We start from the raw sequence: 13429 nt of genomic DNA, 5'->3' as shown, positions 1-13429 counted from the left end.
ATATATAGATAGTACTGTTACTATTAGTTCATTATTTTGTCTCTCTCCCCCCTAAACAATCAGTGTTTCATATTTAAGTGATACCTATGGCCAATCACTCTCTTGATTGTCCATGCTCACACTGTCACAGCTCACAGGATTTAAAAACATATATATATAAGAACAGCCCTGCTGGATCAGGCCCAAGGCCTATCCAGTCCAGCATCCTGTTTCACACAGTGGCCTACCAGATGCCGCTGAAAGCCTACAGGCAGGAGTTGAGGGCATGCCCTCCCTCCTGTTGTTACTCCCCTGCAACTGGTACTCAGAGGCATCCTGCCTCTGAGGCTGAAGATGGCCCATAGCCCTCCGACTAGTAGCCGTTGATAGACCTCTCCTCCATGAAGTTACCCAACCCCCTCTTAAAGCCATCCAGGTTGTTGGCTGTCACCACATCTTGTGGTAGAAAATTCCACAAGTTGATTATGCGTTGTGTGAAAAAGTACTTCCGTTTGTTGGTCCTAGATTTCCTGGCAATCAATTTCATGGGATGACCCCTGGTTCTAGTATTATGTGAGAGGGAGAAGAATTTCTATCCACTTTCTCCACTCCATGCATGATTTTATAGACCTCTATCATGTCTCCCCACAGTCATCTTTTTTCTAAACTAAATAGCCCCAGGTGTTGTAGCCTTGCCTCGTAAGAAAGGTGCTCCAGGGCCCTGATCATCTTGGTTGCCCTCTTCTGCGCGTTTTCCAGTTCTACGATGTCCTTTTTTAGATGTGATGACCAGAATTGTACACAGTACTCCAGGTGTGGCCACACCATAGTTTTCCATAAGGGCATTATAATATTAGCCATCTTATTTTCAATCCCCTTCCTAATGATCTCTAGCATGGAATTGTCCTTTTTCACAGCTGCCGCACATTGAGTCGACACTTTCAGTGAGCTGTCCACCAGCACCCCAAGATCCCTCTCCTGGTCAGTCACCGACAGCTCAGATCCCACCAACATATACTTGAAGTTGTAGGTTTTCGTGCATCACTTTACACTTGCCAGCAATGAACTGCATTTGCCATTTTGTCGCCCACTCACCCAGTTTGGAGAGATCCTTTTGGAGCTCCTCACAATCCGTTTTGGATTTCTCTACCCCAAAGAGCTTGGTATGATCTGCGAATTTGGCCACCTTGCTGCTTACCCCTACTTCTAGATCATTTATGAATAAATTAAAAAGCACCAGTCCTAGTACAGATCCCTGGAGGACCCCAGTTCTTACTTCCCTCCCTTGTGAAAACTCTCCATTTATCCCTACCCTCTGTTCCCTGTCCTTCAACCAGTTAGCAATCCACACATGTACTTGTCCCCTTATCCCATGACAGCTAAGTTTTCTCATGAGTCTTTGATGAAGAGCTTTGTCGAAAGTTCCTATACATACATATGTACATGTATACAGAATTTATACATTATTTATTTTTGTGTTTACTGTATATCCTGCTCTTTCTACAAGGAGTAACTGGTAATGTTTATCCTCACAACTACTTTGTGAGGTAGTTTAGGCTGAGAGATAAGTGGCCCAGAGTAGGGTTGCCAAGTGCATATGGTGAAAAAAGTCGATATCCATCACCAAAAAAGTGGAAATAGAGGATGATTTTCACCAAAAAAAGGAATCTCCAAAAAGTCTCCACTCTGCATAAAATTTTCATAGGTTTATTGGTATTATAACTGCATATTTTGATATAAATTGGATAATTTGAGAATAAATACAGCTCACCACTGTGAAGCTGATGACCAGGTGAGCTGAAAGTCTGCTGTCTAGGTGCAGAGGTCTCAAGGCCCCTGCTTCTCAACCATTAATTCATCTCCTGGTTCGGTTTACCACACACACAGTCCTCTCTCCTCCTCCCCACAGAACACCCAGCCTGCTCTTTCACCTCTTGGCTCAAGGCAGGGTAGCCAGCTACTTACTGAGCCAGCCTCTTTGCATGCTGACACAGTGGTGCATGCACAGCCACCCACTCACTACTTGCTCTCTAGGACTAAAAACATGTATAGATCATTTTTCAACAGAAGGTTCCACAGTGGTTTTCAAAGAAAAATAAATAATAAGATGCTCCCCTGTCCCCAAAGAGTTCACAATCTAAAAAGAAACACAAGATAACCCCAGCATCAGCCATTGAAGGAATGCCGTGCTGGGGTTGGATAGGGCCAATTGCTCTCCCCATGATAAAATAGAAGAGATTCACCAAGTGCCTATTTATTTATTCATTCATCCATTCATTCATGTCTTCCCCATTGGATGAATGGTCAGCAGGAAGGGGGAAAAGACAGAGGAAGAGAAGCTTCTCATGAGAGTAAAATGTTCTGAGCAACAAAACATTCCAGCTGCTCCCCAGAACTTCGGACACCACAATACATGCAAAAAAGGGTGCTTGGTCCCCAAAAGAGTCGCTTGTCCTCTCTAAAAGTCCCCAGTTGGCAGCCCTAGCCCAGAATCACCCAGTGAACTTAGTGGCTGAACAGGGATTTGAACTCTGTGCTCTTAATCCAACATTCTAACATTCTAATCATGACACCACATATATTTTCGTTCATATTAGAATGGATGTTTTAAAACTCAACTAAAGTTTAAATTAGTTGTCTCATAGTTAAATTAGTTGTCTCTCATATTACCAATAAATAATTATGCATCATGAGAAATACCTCAAACCCAAAAAGGTGAACACCCTTGAAAACTTCCAAAGTTAGGAAGTTAAGTCCCTTTACTCATTGTGATATTCCCTTAGTTTACTGGTCAGACATTTGGACCATTCTTTTAATAAAATATATGCACTTCCTGGTGAGTATTTTTCTTTTCTAGGGAAAAGAGCTGGAAATTATATGTACTGAGATTTGTTTCTAGTTTGCATGTTTCCCTGCATAAACAATAGGGAAAGAATACGGCAAGATATGGAAAATTCTGCTTCATTCAAAGAGAAAAAATATGCACTCTTTCTTTGGCATTAGATGCCCCAGTCTCTCCTGCCCCATGTCCTCCTCTGTCCCGGCCCTCCAAAGGGTGGTGGGGCTTCGCCCGCTGCCCGTCCTCCTCCATCTCAGCCCTCCATCTTCCTCGGCTACCTCCCCACCGTTTTCGGGAGCCCCGTTCCCTCAGCCTCCTCTTTCCTCGGCCCTCCAAAGGGCGGCAGGGCTTTGCCCACCGCCCATCCTCCTCTGTCCCAGCTCTCTGTCCTCCTCAGCACCCTCCCTGCCAGACGTGGCATGGCTCAGTCGCCCGCCCAGCTGGCCTGCTTTCGGCAGCATGGCTCTGCCACCCGCCGTCTCCGCCTTTCCATTGGTCGTGGCTGCAGTGGGGGCAGGGCTTGCCATGCATCCCCACGCATTCTGGCTAAGAAAATTAATTATATATATAGAAGATAGATTACAGAGATTAGGTTTGGAGAAACCTGAGAGCCATTCACATAGGACTGCTTTAATAGGGTTCCTGCCGGTTCTTTCCCATTTTCCCCCATGCACCGTTCATACTGTGCACTGTTCAGATCTATGTAGGGTGTTCCACTCCCTGAGTGGTGTACCACTCCCAGTGGTACTTTGTGGTGAACATAAAAAAGAACATAGTCTTTGGAAGAGGCGGTATATAAGAAAATTTTAATTAATAAATAATAGTAAATAATAAATAGGCTTTTCTTAAAGCCTCACTTTTTGCTATGTATTCATTTTGACATTTGCTTGGTGATCTTATGGAACATCATATGTGCCCACCCTGTGCAGATGTGGGTGCATACGATGTTCTGCAAGATCACCAAGCAAATGTGGTTGGGTTTTTTAAAAAAGAAAAAAGTGAGGGCTTAAGAATAACCTACTTATGTTTTTATGTTCACTATAAAGCACCACTGGGAGTCAGTCAGGAGGCTTTTCAAAAGGAAAAAAAGAGATAAATTTTATTAAGAGTAAAATAAAATTCACTGTGTGGGTGCATAGAACGATGGTCCGCAAGATCACCAAGCAATTTTTTTATAAAAAATGAAAAAGGTGCGGCTTTAAGAAAACGTGTTCTGACAGCATGGCCCTTCCATACATCTCAGAAGAAACATTGGTGTATATTGAATATCTCAAATATCCCCAAAAGCTGTTGTAAAAAGTAGAACTTTTTAACACAGAGATAATGTGGGCTAAGCTCCAACACGCACAGAAAAATCCAAACCTGATCTCACACTGACTTCAATGTAAATCCGCCCTGTGTGTGAATGCATACCTGCCCTTCCCGTGGTGAAGCAAAGTAAAATAGCCATCTGGGAACGGCCCTGGAGGACTCAAAAGTTTACTGCTCACAATGCTGACATTTTGCATTGTCTTACACAACTGTGCCTTCCAGATTATTTTGAATGGACCGACACGGCCACCTACTATTTTTATCACAAATGGTTTCTCTTGATAGGGTTGTGTTTTTTTTTAAATGATCTTTCCTTCCAAACATATTTTGTTTGTTCTAAGTCTTTTCTAGCTGCATAGAAATAATGTGTCCAAGAGCACACTAGCCTAATCCATTACCATTGTAATACTAATCCAGCACTGATGTCAGGTTCATTTTGAACATTTGTGAAGAAAGGAGCTGATAGATGACAGAAAATCTGTTGTTAACATTTACATGGCAAAAAAGACCACACCTGCTTATAGCAAAGTAAGGCTAAACTAGGGGTGTGTGTGTCTGTGTGTGTGGTTTTTATAGTTGTGGCTGTCAACAGATTCTCTTGACCTCTGGAAAAGAATTTTTGTTTGCATATGTAGCCTTGATATTTAATGTGGTTTTATTTTTAAAGCTAAAGATGGCCCTTTGCCTGTAACAAAATGTGCTTGTACCAGGTTGGTGCTTCATGGTTATTCTGCATATTGTTTGAAAACCATATAATGGAGTCTCCAAGAGAGGTGGGAACATTCTTTGAAAAACATTCATTTTATTTTCTGAGCCAAAATTCCATCACAGTCTTGGAAGATCTGAGGCTTGAAGTAGTTTCCATTCTTTCATGCTCATAACAATAAAAATTCAAAATTGCATTTTTAAAGCATTGAAGGTTACATTTTATTGCTGCAAATAAGTTTCATCATCTTTGCCATCAGTTTGCATGAGTAAAAAGTACATGGAGTGAAAATGATAAAACTGTAGAAAAATTGAGCCTTGTACTTACCAGAACTTATTTGGTATGTATCTTGAGAAGCAGTTCAAGACCATAAGTTGACTCCCAGGAAGTGTTACAAAATGTGACAGTAAAGTGGCAAGCCTAATAGCTTTCATATGCCCACTGCATGCCCACTGTAGATTGTGCGAAATGGTGCAAGGATCCTTTTCTTAGAAACATAGGCAGCTGCCATATACCAAGTCAGACCAGTGGTCTATCTAGATCAGTAGTGTCTACACAGACTGACAGCAGCTTTTCCAAGGTTGCAGGCAGGAGTCTCAGCTCTATCTTGGAGAAGCCAGGGAGGGAACTAGAAACCTTCTACATGCAAGCATGCAGATGTTCTTCCCAGAGTGGCCCCATCCACTAAGGGGAATTTCTTACAGTGCTCACATGTAGTCTCCCATTCATATGCAACCAGGGTGCACTCTGCTTAGCAAAGGGGACAATTAATGCTTGCTACCACAAGACCGACTCTGCTCTCCTTATTCACACTGAACTCTTCAAATAAGAGCAATCATATTGATGTCGTGTTGCTCTGGAATAAGTGGAGATGTTACATGTGAATGCTAAGATATCTTGTTAAGACTCACTTCTTTGCCTCTTCTTCACCAAGCCAACTGGGTTTATAAGATTTTCTAGCATCCATAACTTTTTGTGTAATCTATTATTTTTGTTTTGTTTGCTCGTTACATTTATAAGCCGCCTAACACCTAGATCTCAAGGTGGTATACACAACACAAAGCAATAAAGAAAACACAATATTTAAAACTCAATAAATAAAACTGACTGGCTGCCGATACGTTTCCGAACAAAATACATGGTGCTGGTTATTACCTATAAAGCCCTAAACAGCTTAGGTCCCGGGTATTTAAGAGAACGACTTCTTCACCATGAGCCCCACTGCCTGTTAAGATCATCTGGAGAGGTTTGTCTGCGGTTGCTGCCAACTCGTCTGGTGGCTACTTGGGAACCGGCCTTATCCATTGCTACCCCTGAACTCTGGAATGCACTCCCAATTGAAATAAGAGCCTCCCCATCTTTGTCAAATTTTAAAAAGGCACTGAGGATACATTTGTTCATCCAAGCTTTTAATTAGATTTATCGTTTTACATTTTTAATGTTGGTTTTAATGATTTTAATGATTTAATGATTAATGATTTTAACTGTTTAATTGATTTAGCTTTTATTTTAATTGTTTTGTTTTTATTTTGATGTAAACCATCCTGAGCCATTTTTCGAAGGGCGGTATATAAATCAAATAAATAAAAATAATCAAAACAATTTTTAAAACATGGACATTTTAAAATAGTTTTAACAAAAAAAAACTTAAAATAAATTTAGCAAAAGGCCTGAGAAAACAGGTGTGCATTAGTGATTACATAAACAAAAACAAAAAACCAGGCAGCTGACAGGGAGCACATTCCAAATCCCTGGGGCAGCCACAAAGAAAGCTCGGTCCTGCGTCAGCACCAAATAAGCTGGTGGCAGCCATAACCAACCTCCCCATGTGATCTCAGTAAGCAGCGGGGTTCTTGACAAAGAAAGTGCTCTCTTAAGTACCCTGGACCCAAGCCGTTAAGGGCTGTTGAAGCAATCCAATAGAATCTTCAGTTCCCCTGTTTTTCAGTACCTTCTCTTACAAATCAGTTTTGTCTCCAAAGTCAAACTGTGCCCCCCCCCCACCTCCAGCGTTTCTACATTTGCCAGACTTCATGAACCCATTAAATCACCTGGAAGATGGAAGCCCAGCTGAGTTGTAAATGTGTGTTGACAAGACTTGCAGAAGGGCAGCCAGGAAGCTTTTGGGCCACGTGTCAAACAAAGTTACTCTATAAAACCTCATGAACATTTCTAGTCCCTAACACTCTGTCGCACACTAGCAAAACCAGGATGGTATTATAAAGAGAAGAGCAGGCTTGTGGCATCTGGTGGGCCACTGTGTAAAACAGGATACTGGACTAGCTGGGCCATGGGCCTGATCCAGCAGTGCTCTTCTTCTGTTCTTGATTCTTAGTGGCTGTGATTACAGGGTTCAAGGAGTGGCTTTAGACCCTTTCCCAATGGTATACCCATTCTTATATATGTGAACAGCTGCTATGGAGAGAAGCAGAGTGTTTGTATTTGGCCAAGTTCTACCCTCGCCTGCTGTAGCGTTGTCCTCATCACCTTGGATTGGGAGTGACTGGTCTCCTCTGACTGGAACACAGTGGGGAGAGCAGATTGTCTCTTACCTCCTAAAGGCAGCTCCAGGGTGGTGAGGGGATTTGACAGTATTTCTGGAGTACGTGTGTGCATGCATTGAAGAGGAGGGAGGAGGGGAGACAGCAGCATGGAGAAAGGTAGAATTCCACACTGCCTTTGGGGGGCCTGGAAGTCGGCTTCAGTTTAAAGGTATGGCGGTAGGGCTAGGCTTGGAAGAGCAGGCCTGGCCCCACCTCTTCCTCTGCAGGTAGCTCTTGTCATTTTCCTCCACACTTCCCCTTCCCACACTTAACATGGTTCCACGTTTATACCATACAAGCCATCCCATGTGTTTTTCCCCTAGTTCTCATTGAGTACCTTGGCACTGCAGGGCGCTCTCCAGATCGCATGCTACCACAGTGTCACAGCGTGTCCCTCAAGTGTGCTTCCAAACTAGCTGTGTTTCAACATCGCAGTCCCTGTGCTGTCAGCAAGGTGCCGTAAATATTTCCGATGCCTTTTTTCAGGTTTTATTGCTGCGTTACAGCCCTATAACTTCACAGGTGCGTCGCAAAAAAAAAACAGCTGTTTTTTCATGTTGTAGGAGGCTTGCCCCGTTGTTTGTGCGTTGCAGTGTGGTGTAGTGTGGAGAGATCAAATTGCAGTGCGATTATTGGTTGATTTCTAGAGCCCCTTTCCCTTTATGAAATAATATTTTTTTAATGTTTTCACCTTGAGTTCTTGCGTAATGGTGAAAACTGATTTTAATTTGCTTTCTGCTTTTGTTTTTGATCACATTTGTTTTTTGGAGGGCTGCCCCACTGTTTCCCTGTTCTAGTGCAGTGTGGAGGGCTCATTCCACAGTTTGAGGAGGTGTTGATATGTAAAGCCCTTTTCCGCATATTAAATCCCCCCCCCCACTGGGGTTCTTGTGCAATTCCCTTTTAATTTGCTCCTTCGGCCAGAGACTCTCACTAGTGCAACTGAGTGGATTTCGGAATCCAGCCTTCACCTTTTCTCTTTCACTTTTACTGAATAGGAAGACCATTGAATTAAATCATTTACTTCTGTGCAATCCCATTTGTTTACTAGAAGGTAATGGACTTTCCTCCCTTATTTAATGCAAGGAAGCCCATTGAACTGAATCATTTACAAGTAAGCTTGCAAACTGTTCTCAATGTGATGTGGTGCGGAGGGCTCATTCCACAATTTGAGGATTTGTTGATATCTAAAGCCCCTTTCCATATATGAATCCCACCACCCCCCACTCAGGTTCTAGTGCAATGGCACAATTTCCCCATTCTATTTCCTTAATATAGAGAGGCAATCAAGGAATTGTAGTTTGAACTATGGTGCTCCCCCCAGTGGTGGTTTTGCGCAAGACTGCCTAGAGGAAAAAAAATTGTAAAGTAATAATAATAACCTCTTGACATCATCCCCCTCTGCAACCCCATTGGCAAAACGAGGCAGGAGGAGGGAGTGGAGAACACATTTTAAGCATCATATATGAATTGTCCCTCCTGAGAAAACATGTTGCAATGGACGTCAGTATGTGTACCTCTGCCAGCTTACTACGGACCATTAACATGATTTTGACTGTGGTTTGAATACGGCACCACAAGTTGTCGCAGTTTACACCACTTTCTGCCAGTGTAAAACCCGCTATCTGGAAAGTGCCCAGCCGCAGCAAACCAACACATCAGGTGAACATAGGAGCTCCCTGTTGCAAACACTGTAAATAACCATCAAAGTGGGGAGGTGCATGGGGAAAGCATGAGACGAGGAAAGCATGGAAGAATTTGGTCCACCACCCCACTGCCATTTGTGCTTCCCACTCCCACCCCACCCCAAGACTATTACTGTTCCTAGTCGTTTTCCCAGTGGTTTGTAGGGAAACCCTAGGGGCTTCCTATGATATGTTTATTAAGCACCTTCTTGTTCTATGATTTCTTCAATGTTATATTTGGCCCTACCCAACACAGCATACCCTATACTGGCCCTGTCCATACACAGCACAGCATCGGTCCCATGGTTTTTGCTGCCGTTTCTTATGTTTCTTTTTTAGATTGTGAGGCCTTTGGGGACAGGGAGCCATTTTATTTATTTATTTAATAAACCACTTTGTAACTTTTGGTACCAAACTCTTTGGTATGTAAATATTTTTTGTATTCATATAGTTGGTTTTACGCTCAACATTCCACATATTCCAGCTTATTCCAATTTAGGCCCTGGGTAAGTCACCATGAACCCATCTCCCATTAAGATGGTCTGGAGAGGTTCATCTGTGGTTGCCACCAGCTCGTCTGGCTGCTACTTGGGGATGGGTCTTCTCCGTTTATGCCCCTGGGTTTTGGAATGCACTCCCTGTTGAAATAAGAGCCTCCCCATCTCTGGCAACTTTTACAGAGGCATTGAAGACTTATTTATTCACCCAGGCTTTTAATTAGATTTATAGTTTTAATACTTTTAATGTTGGATCTTAAATGATTTTAATGTTTGTTTAAATGATTTTAATGTTGAAATGATTTTAATTGTAAACCACCCAGAGACACAAGTTTTGGGCAGTATAGAAACATGTTAAATAAAATAAATAAAAAATAAAATATTGCATTACCTGTTATGTCAATAAAATAGATCCCCCCCCCCATGTTGTAAGAATGTTTGAACAGCCTGTTCCTATTTATTTTGAACATTTGTGCTTCTTGAGCATTGTGGGAATTAGACTATTTTGAAGCTGGCAGTTCTGTTTTATATTACTTCCATTTCCCCCATAAAAATCTTAAGAAATGCCACAGGACTTGTTGTTTGACTTGGAGATGATTGAGTGGTGATATGTACATTTTTTCTTTACAGGTAAAACTTTGGCCAAGAAACTGACAAAAAAGGTAAGCAAAGTGCTTCTGCTGCTTTTCAAGGGAACTTGTGTTCTTTCTGCTACTTGTTTTAATGGATTCCTTTTTCACAACTGACTTTTTATTTATTTTGTTTACTCAAAGGAGGTAGATTCTGCACTAGCAAATGTTGTAAAGGCTAAACCAGGACCAACCTTTTTTAGAGACCTCGGAGATAAAGGTAATGGTTTAAACCAATGGAATTTCTTTTTAAGAAAATTACACTTCAAATACGTACTTGCACTTACCTGTCAAAAATCTATGCTGCTGTTTGTTTATTTCAGTGGTTAGTAAGTATTTATTTACTTCATTTTTATCCCAAGTTTTTTCAAGGAACTTAGGGCAGTGTACAGGGCCCTGCTAACTAAGCAAAGAGGCACCTTTTTAAAATTGGTGAACAGGGGCATAACTATAATAGGGCAATGGGAGACAGTTGTCTGGGGCCTACTGCCTTGGGAGCCCGCCCAGCAGCAAGTCATATGACTGACTTCCCCAGCCACGCACCCGCCCGGGTGTTCTTCTCAGTCGCTGCCCCGAGATTGTGGAATGCGCTCCCTGCTGAGATACGATCCTCCCCATCTCTGGCAATTTTTTAAAAACACCTGAAAACCCATCTTTTCACCCAAGCTTTCCCAGCTTTTTAAAATAGTCTGTTTTTAATTTTATGGCTATTTTTAAATTGTTGCATTGTTTTAACTTTTATATGTGTTTTAATTGTTTTTATGTTAATCACCCAGAGATGAAAGTTTGGGTGGTATGCAAGTTTAATGAATGAATGAATGAATGAATGAATGAATGAATAAAATAGGTTAGTTTACCTAAGAAACCTCTCGCAAAATAATTAAGATCGATTATTTCATATCAGTTATGAAGTGCCACTAGCAGAGCACAGTAATTGGAAGTGAATGTGCTTCAACAAGTCAGGCATAGGAGAGGGACTGCCTGCTTATCACTTACATAAATTTAAATTACAGCAATAGTTTTCCTCTGGATAGCGCAGCTCAAACATCTGTTTTCACCAGTTTCTTCCATTAAGCAGGATGGTATTTAATTATGCCGTGGTATTTAAATTTTGGTTTAAAAAGGAGGAAAGGGTTATTTATGAAAGGCCTTTCCCTCCCCCCCCCAAAATCTCAAAGTGCTCTTACCGAGGAGATGCTTCAGATTCTTTTGTTTAAACCCTACTCTTTATATACTTCTCTATCTTTAGCTGGCATGTTGCTATTTTGACACTGTCGCATCTTTGTGTTTGTTCAGGCTCTTCATTTAAGTCGGCCTTTCAAAGGGAAATGCTGGAATTTTCCTTCAGAAAGGAAGGGGGGAAATACACTTTCACCTTGCCGAAAGGACGTATTCAGATTTTTTTCCTTTTTCAAGTGAAGCCTCTTCTTGGCTTAAGGCCCAGCGGCCCTATCAGTGCAATCTAGCAGCTTGGCAGCTTTGTGTTGCCATATTCCCCTTGAGACTCAGAGAAAATCTGGTCTTCGCTTTTCTAAGACTGCCAAAGGATGAAATACTTTGATCCTTCAGAGTAACGTTAGGGTAGCTCTCCTCCCAGGTACTAAATATGACAAAGCACACTTAATTTATTCATCCTTCATATAAACACAGAATATTTTCTGGAAAAATCCAAAGATTTAGTGTAGGTCTTTTATTAATGCCAAATAAACCCAAGTCTTTTAATGAGACGTCAACGTGATGGGGATATTAGAACAAGAAGTTCACTGCCAGAGCACTAGAATTGGGAACAGAAAAATCTGACTTGACTGATAAATAATGGCTACTACTTCCTTTAGCTGATGCACTGTATTAAAAATCCTTTTAAAATGGTATTGAGTTTATAAGCTCTACTGTAAACAGAGCACATTAATGTGCTGATTCTAAATTCCACACTGTTCACATATTACTGTTGTGTTCCTTCAGGGTTGATCTCCTACACAGAGTACCTGTTTTTGCTGACTATACTCACAAGTAAGTATTCTGCTGGTGAGCAGACATTGTAACATGAAAAAATATTAACCATTTTTATTAGCTTCTGTGTTACTTTGGATTCTTTATGACATCATAGTCCAATTTCAAGGTTCAGTTAATAAAGAAAAACAGTGAAATGACCACCCCCACCCCAGTTCTAAAATCGGCTTGAAATGAACTAAACTGTCCCAACCCCCACAAACAAACAAAAAATTAGAGAAATAGTTCTGATTATTCTGAACCAATTCTGAGATGCAGCAGGGCCTGATTTAACTTAATTAGTGGCATGACCAAGTGCCCAAACTACCCATCCATCTTCCTTGCTGCTGCTACAGCTTTGGCCGAGGCAGTGGGCATAGGAAAAGGAAAGAGAGTTCTCCCCAGTGTTGGGCAATGCTACAGCAGCAGACCAAGAGCACTGGGAAATGGGAAGGATGGGATGGAGACTCGTGAATGGGAGATAGCAAGGGGCAGGAGGATGGAGGGAGAGGATGAGGCATTTGGTTCTTGCTAACTTGGAATAACTCAAGGGCCAGTCTGTCCTGAGCCAAGCATTATGAGTTGCTTGAGTTTGTAATCAGAGTGTAGGGATTACGGCCTCCAGCATTATCTCTAGTTATATTGTGCCAATTTTAGCACATCATTGGATAATCAACATGATTTAAAAGCCTTGACAAGCTGTGGAATAAAAGGGAATATTGTGTTTCTCATTTTTGGCATAGCAGACAGTGGGAGAGCTCATCGTTCAATGGCAGAGCATGTACTATGCCAGTGATCTTCACTGTTTTTCAAGAGGGGGCCACTTTGGCCAAAAAAATCCTTCAGTGCAAGATCCATTTCTCTCCACACCATACTGTTCTTTTTTCAATACTGGGAGGGCCCTTTAGTAGATATGAAGCCCTCTCTTAAGAGCTCCATGAGAAAAGCATTTCCCAGCACTCTGTGCATGCCTTCAGAGTTGGTGCAGGGCCTCAAGTGGGCTCAGTTTCTCATAAAGGAGACCCGCTGGTGGCAATGGTCACCTCTGCATGGTTGCAAGGGGACCATGCAGATTATTCAGCTTCAGTCGAAGCTTCTTAAAGAACCAATAAAGCATTAGTCCAGGAACCACACTTGGGGTTGATGGAAGCTGCCACTGGCTCCCAGATCTTACCATGATGAACACTATACTACACTATGCATGCAGAAGATACCACATTTGAGAACTATCATCTTGCATTTAAAAACAGG

The 13429-nt window shown here is 41.8% G+C and overlaps 1 protein-coding gene across 1 annotated transcript in view; it reads left to right on the top strand.

Moving 5' to 3' along the window:
• MICU2 (mitochondrial calcium uptake 2) overlaps positions 1-13429 on the top strand; it is a 127823-nt gene that overhangs the window by 79358 nt on the left and 35036 nt on the right. The window contains exons 4-6 of the mRNA XM_053309540.1: positions 10191-10222; positions 10334-10409; positions 12152-12199. Of these exons, the coding sequence (XP_053165515.1) occupies positions 10191-10222; positions 10334-10409; positions 12152-12199 (156 nt within the window). The remainder of the gene's footprint in view (positions 1-10190; positions 10223-10333; positions 10410-12151; positions 12200-13429) is intronic.

The sequence above is a fragment of the Hemicordylus capensis genome, chromosome 3 (assembly GCF_027244095.1).
Source record: "Hemicordylus capensis ecotype Gifberg chromosome 3, rHemCap1.1.pri, whole genome shotgun sequence".
Lineage (NCBI taxonomy): Eukaryota > Metazoa > Chordata > Lepidosauria > Squamata > Cordylidae > Hemicordylus > Hemicordylus capensis.
This window is presented reverse-complemented; position numbering and strand designations above follow the sequence as displayed.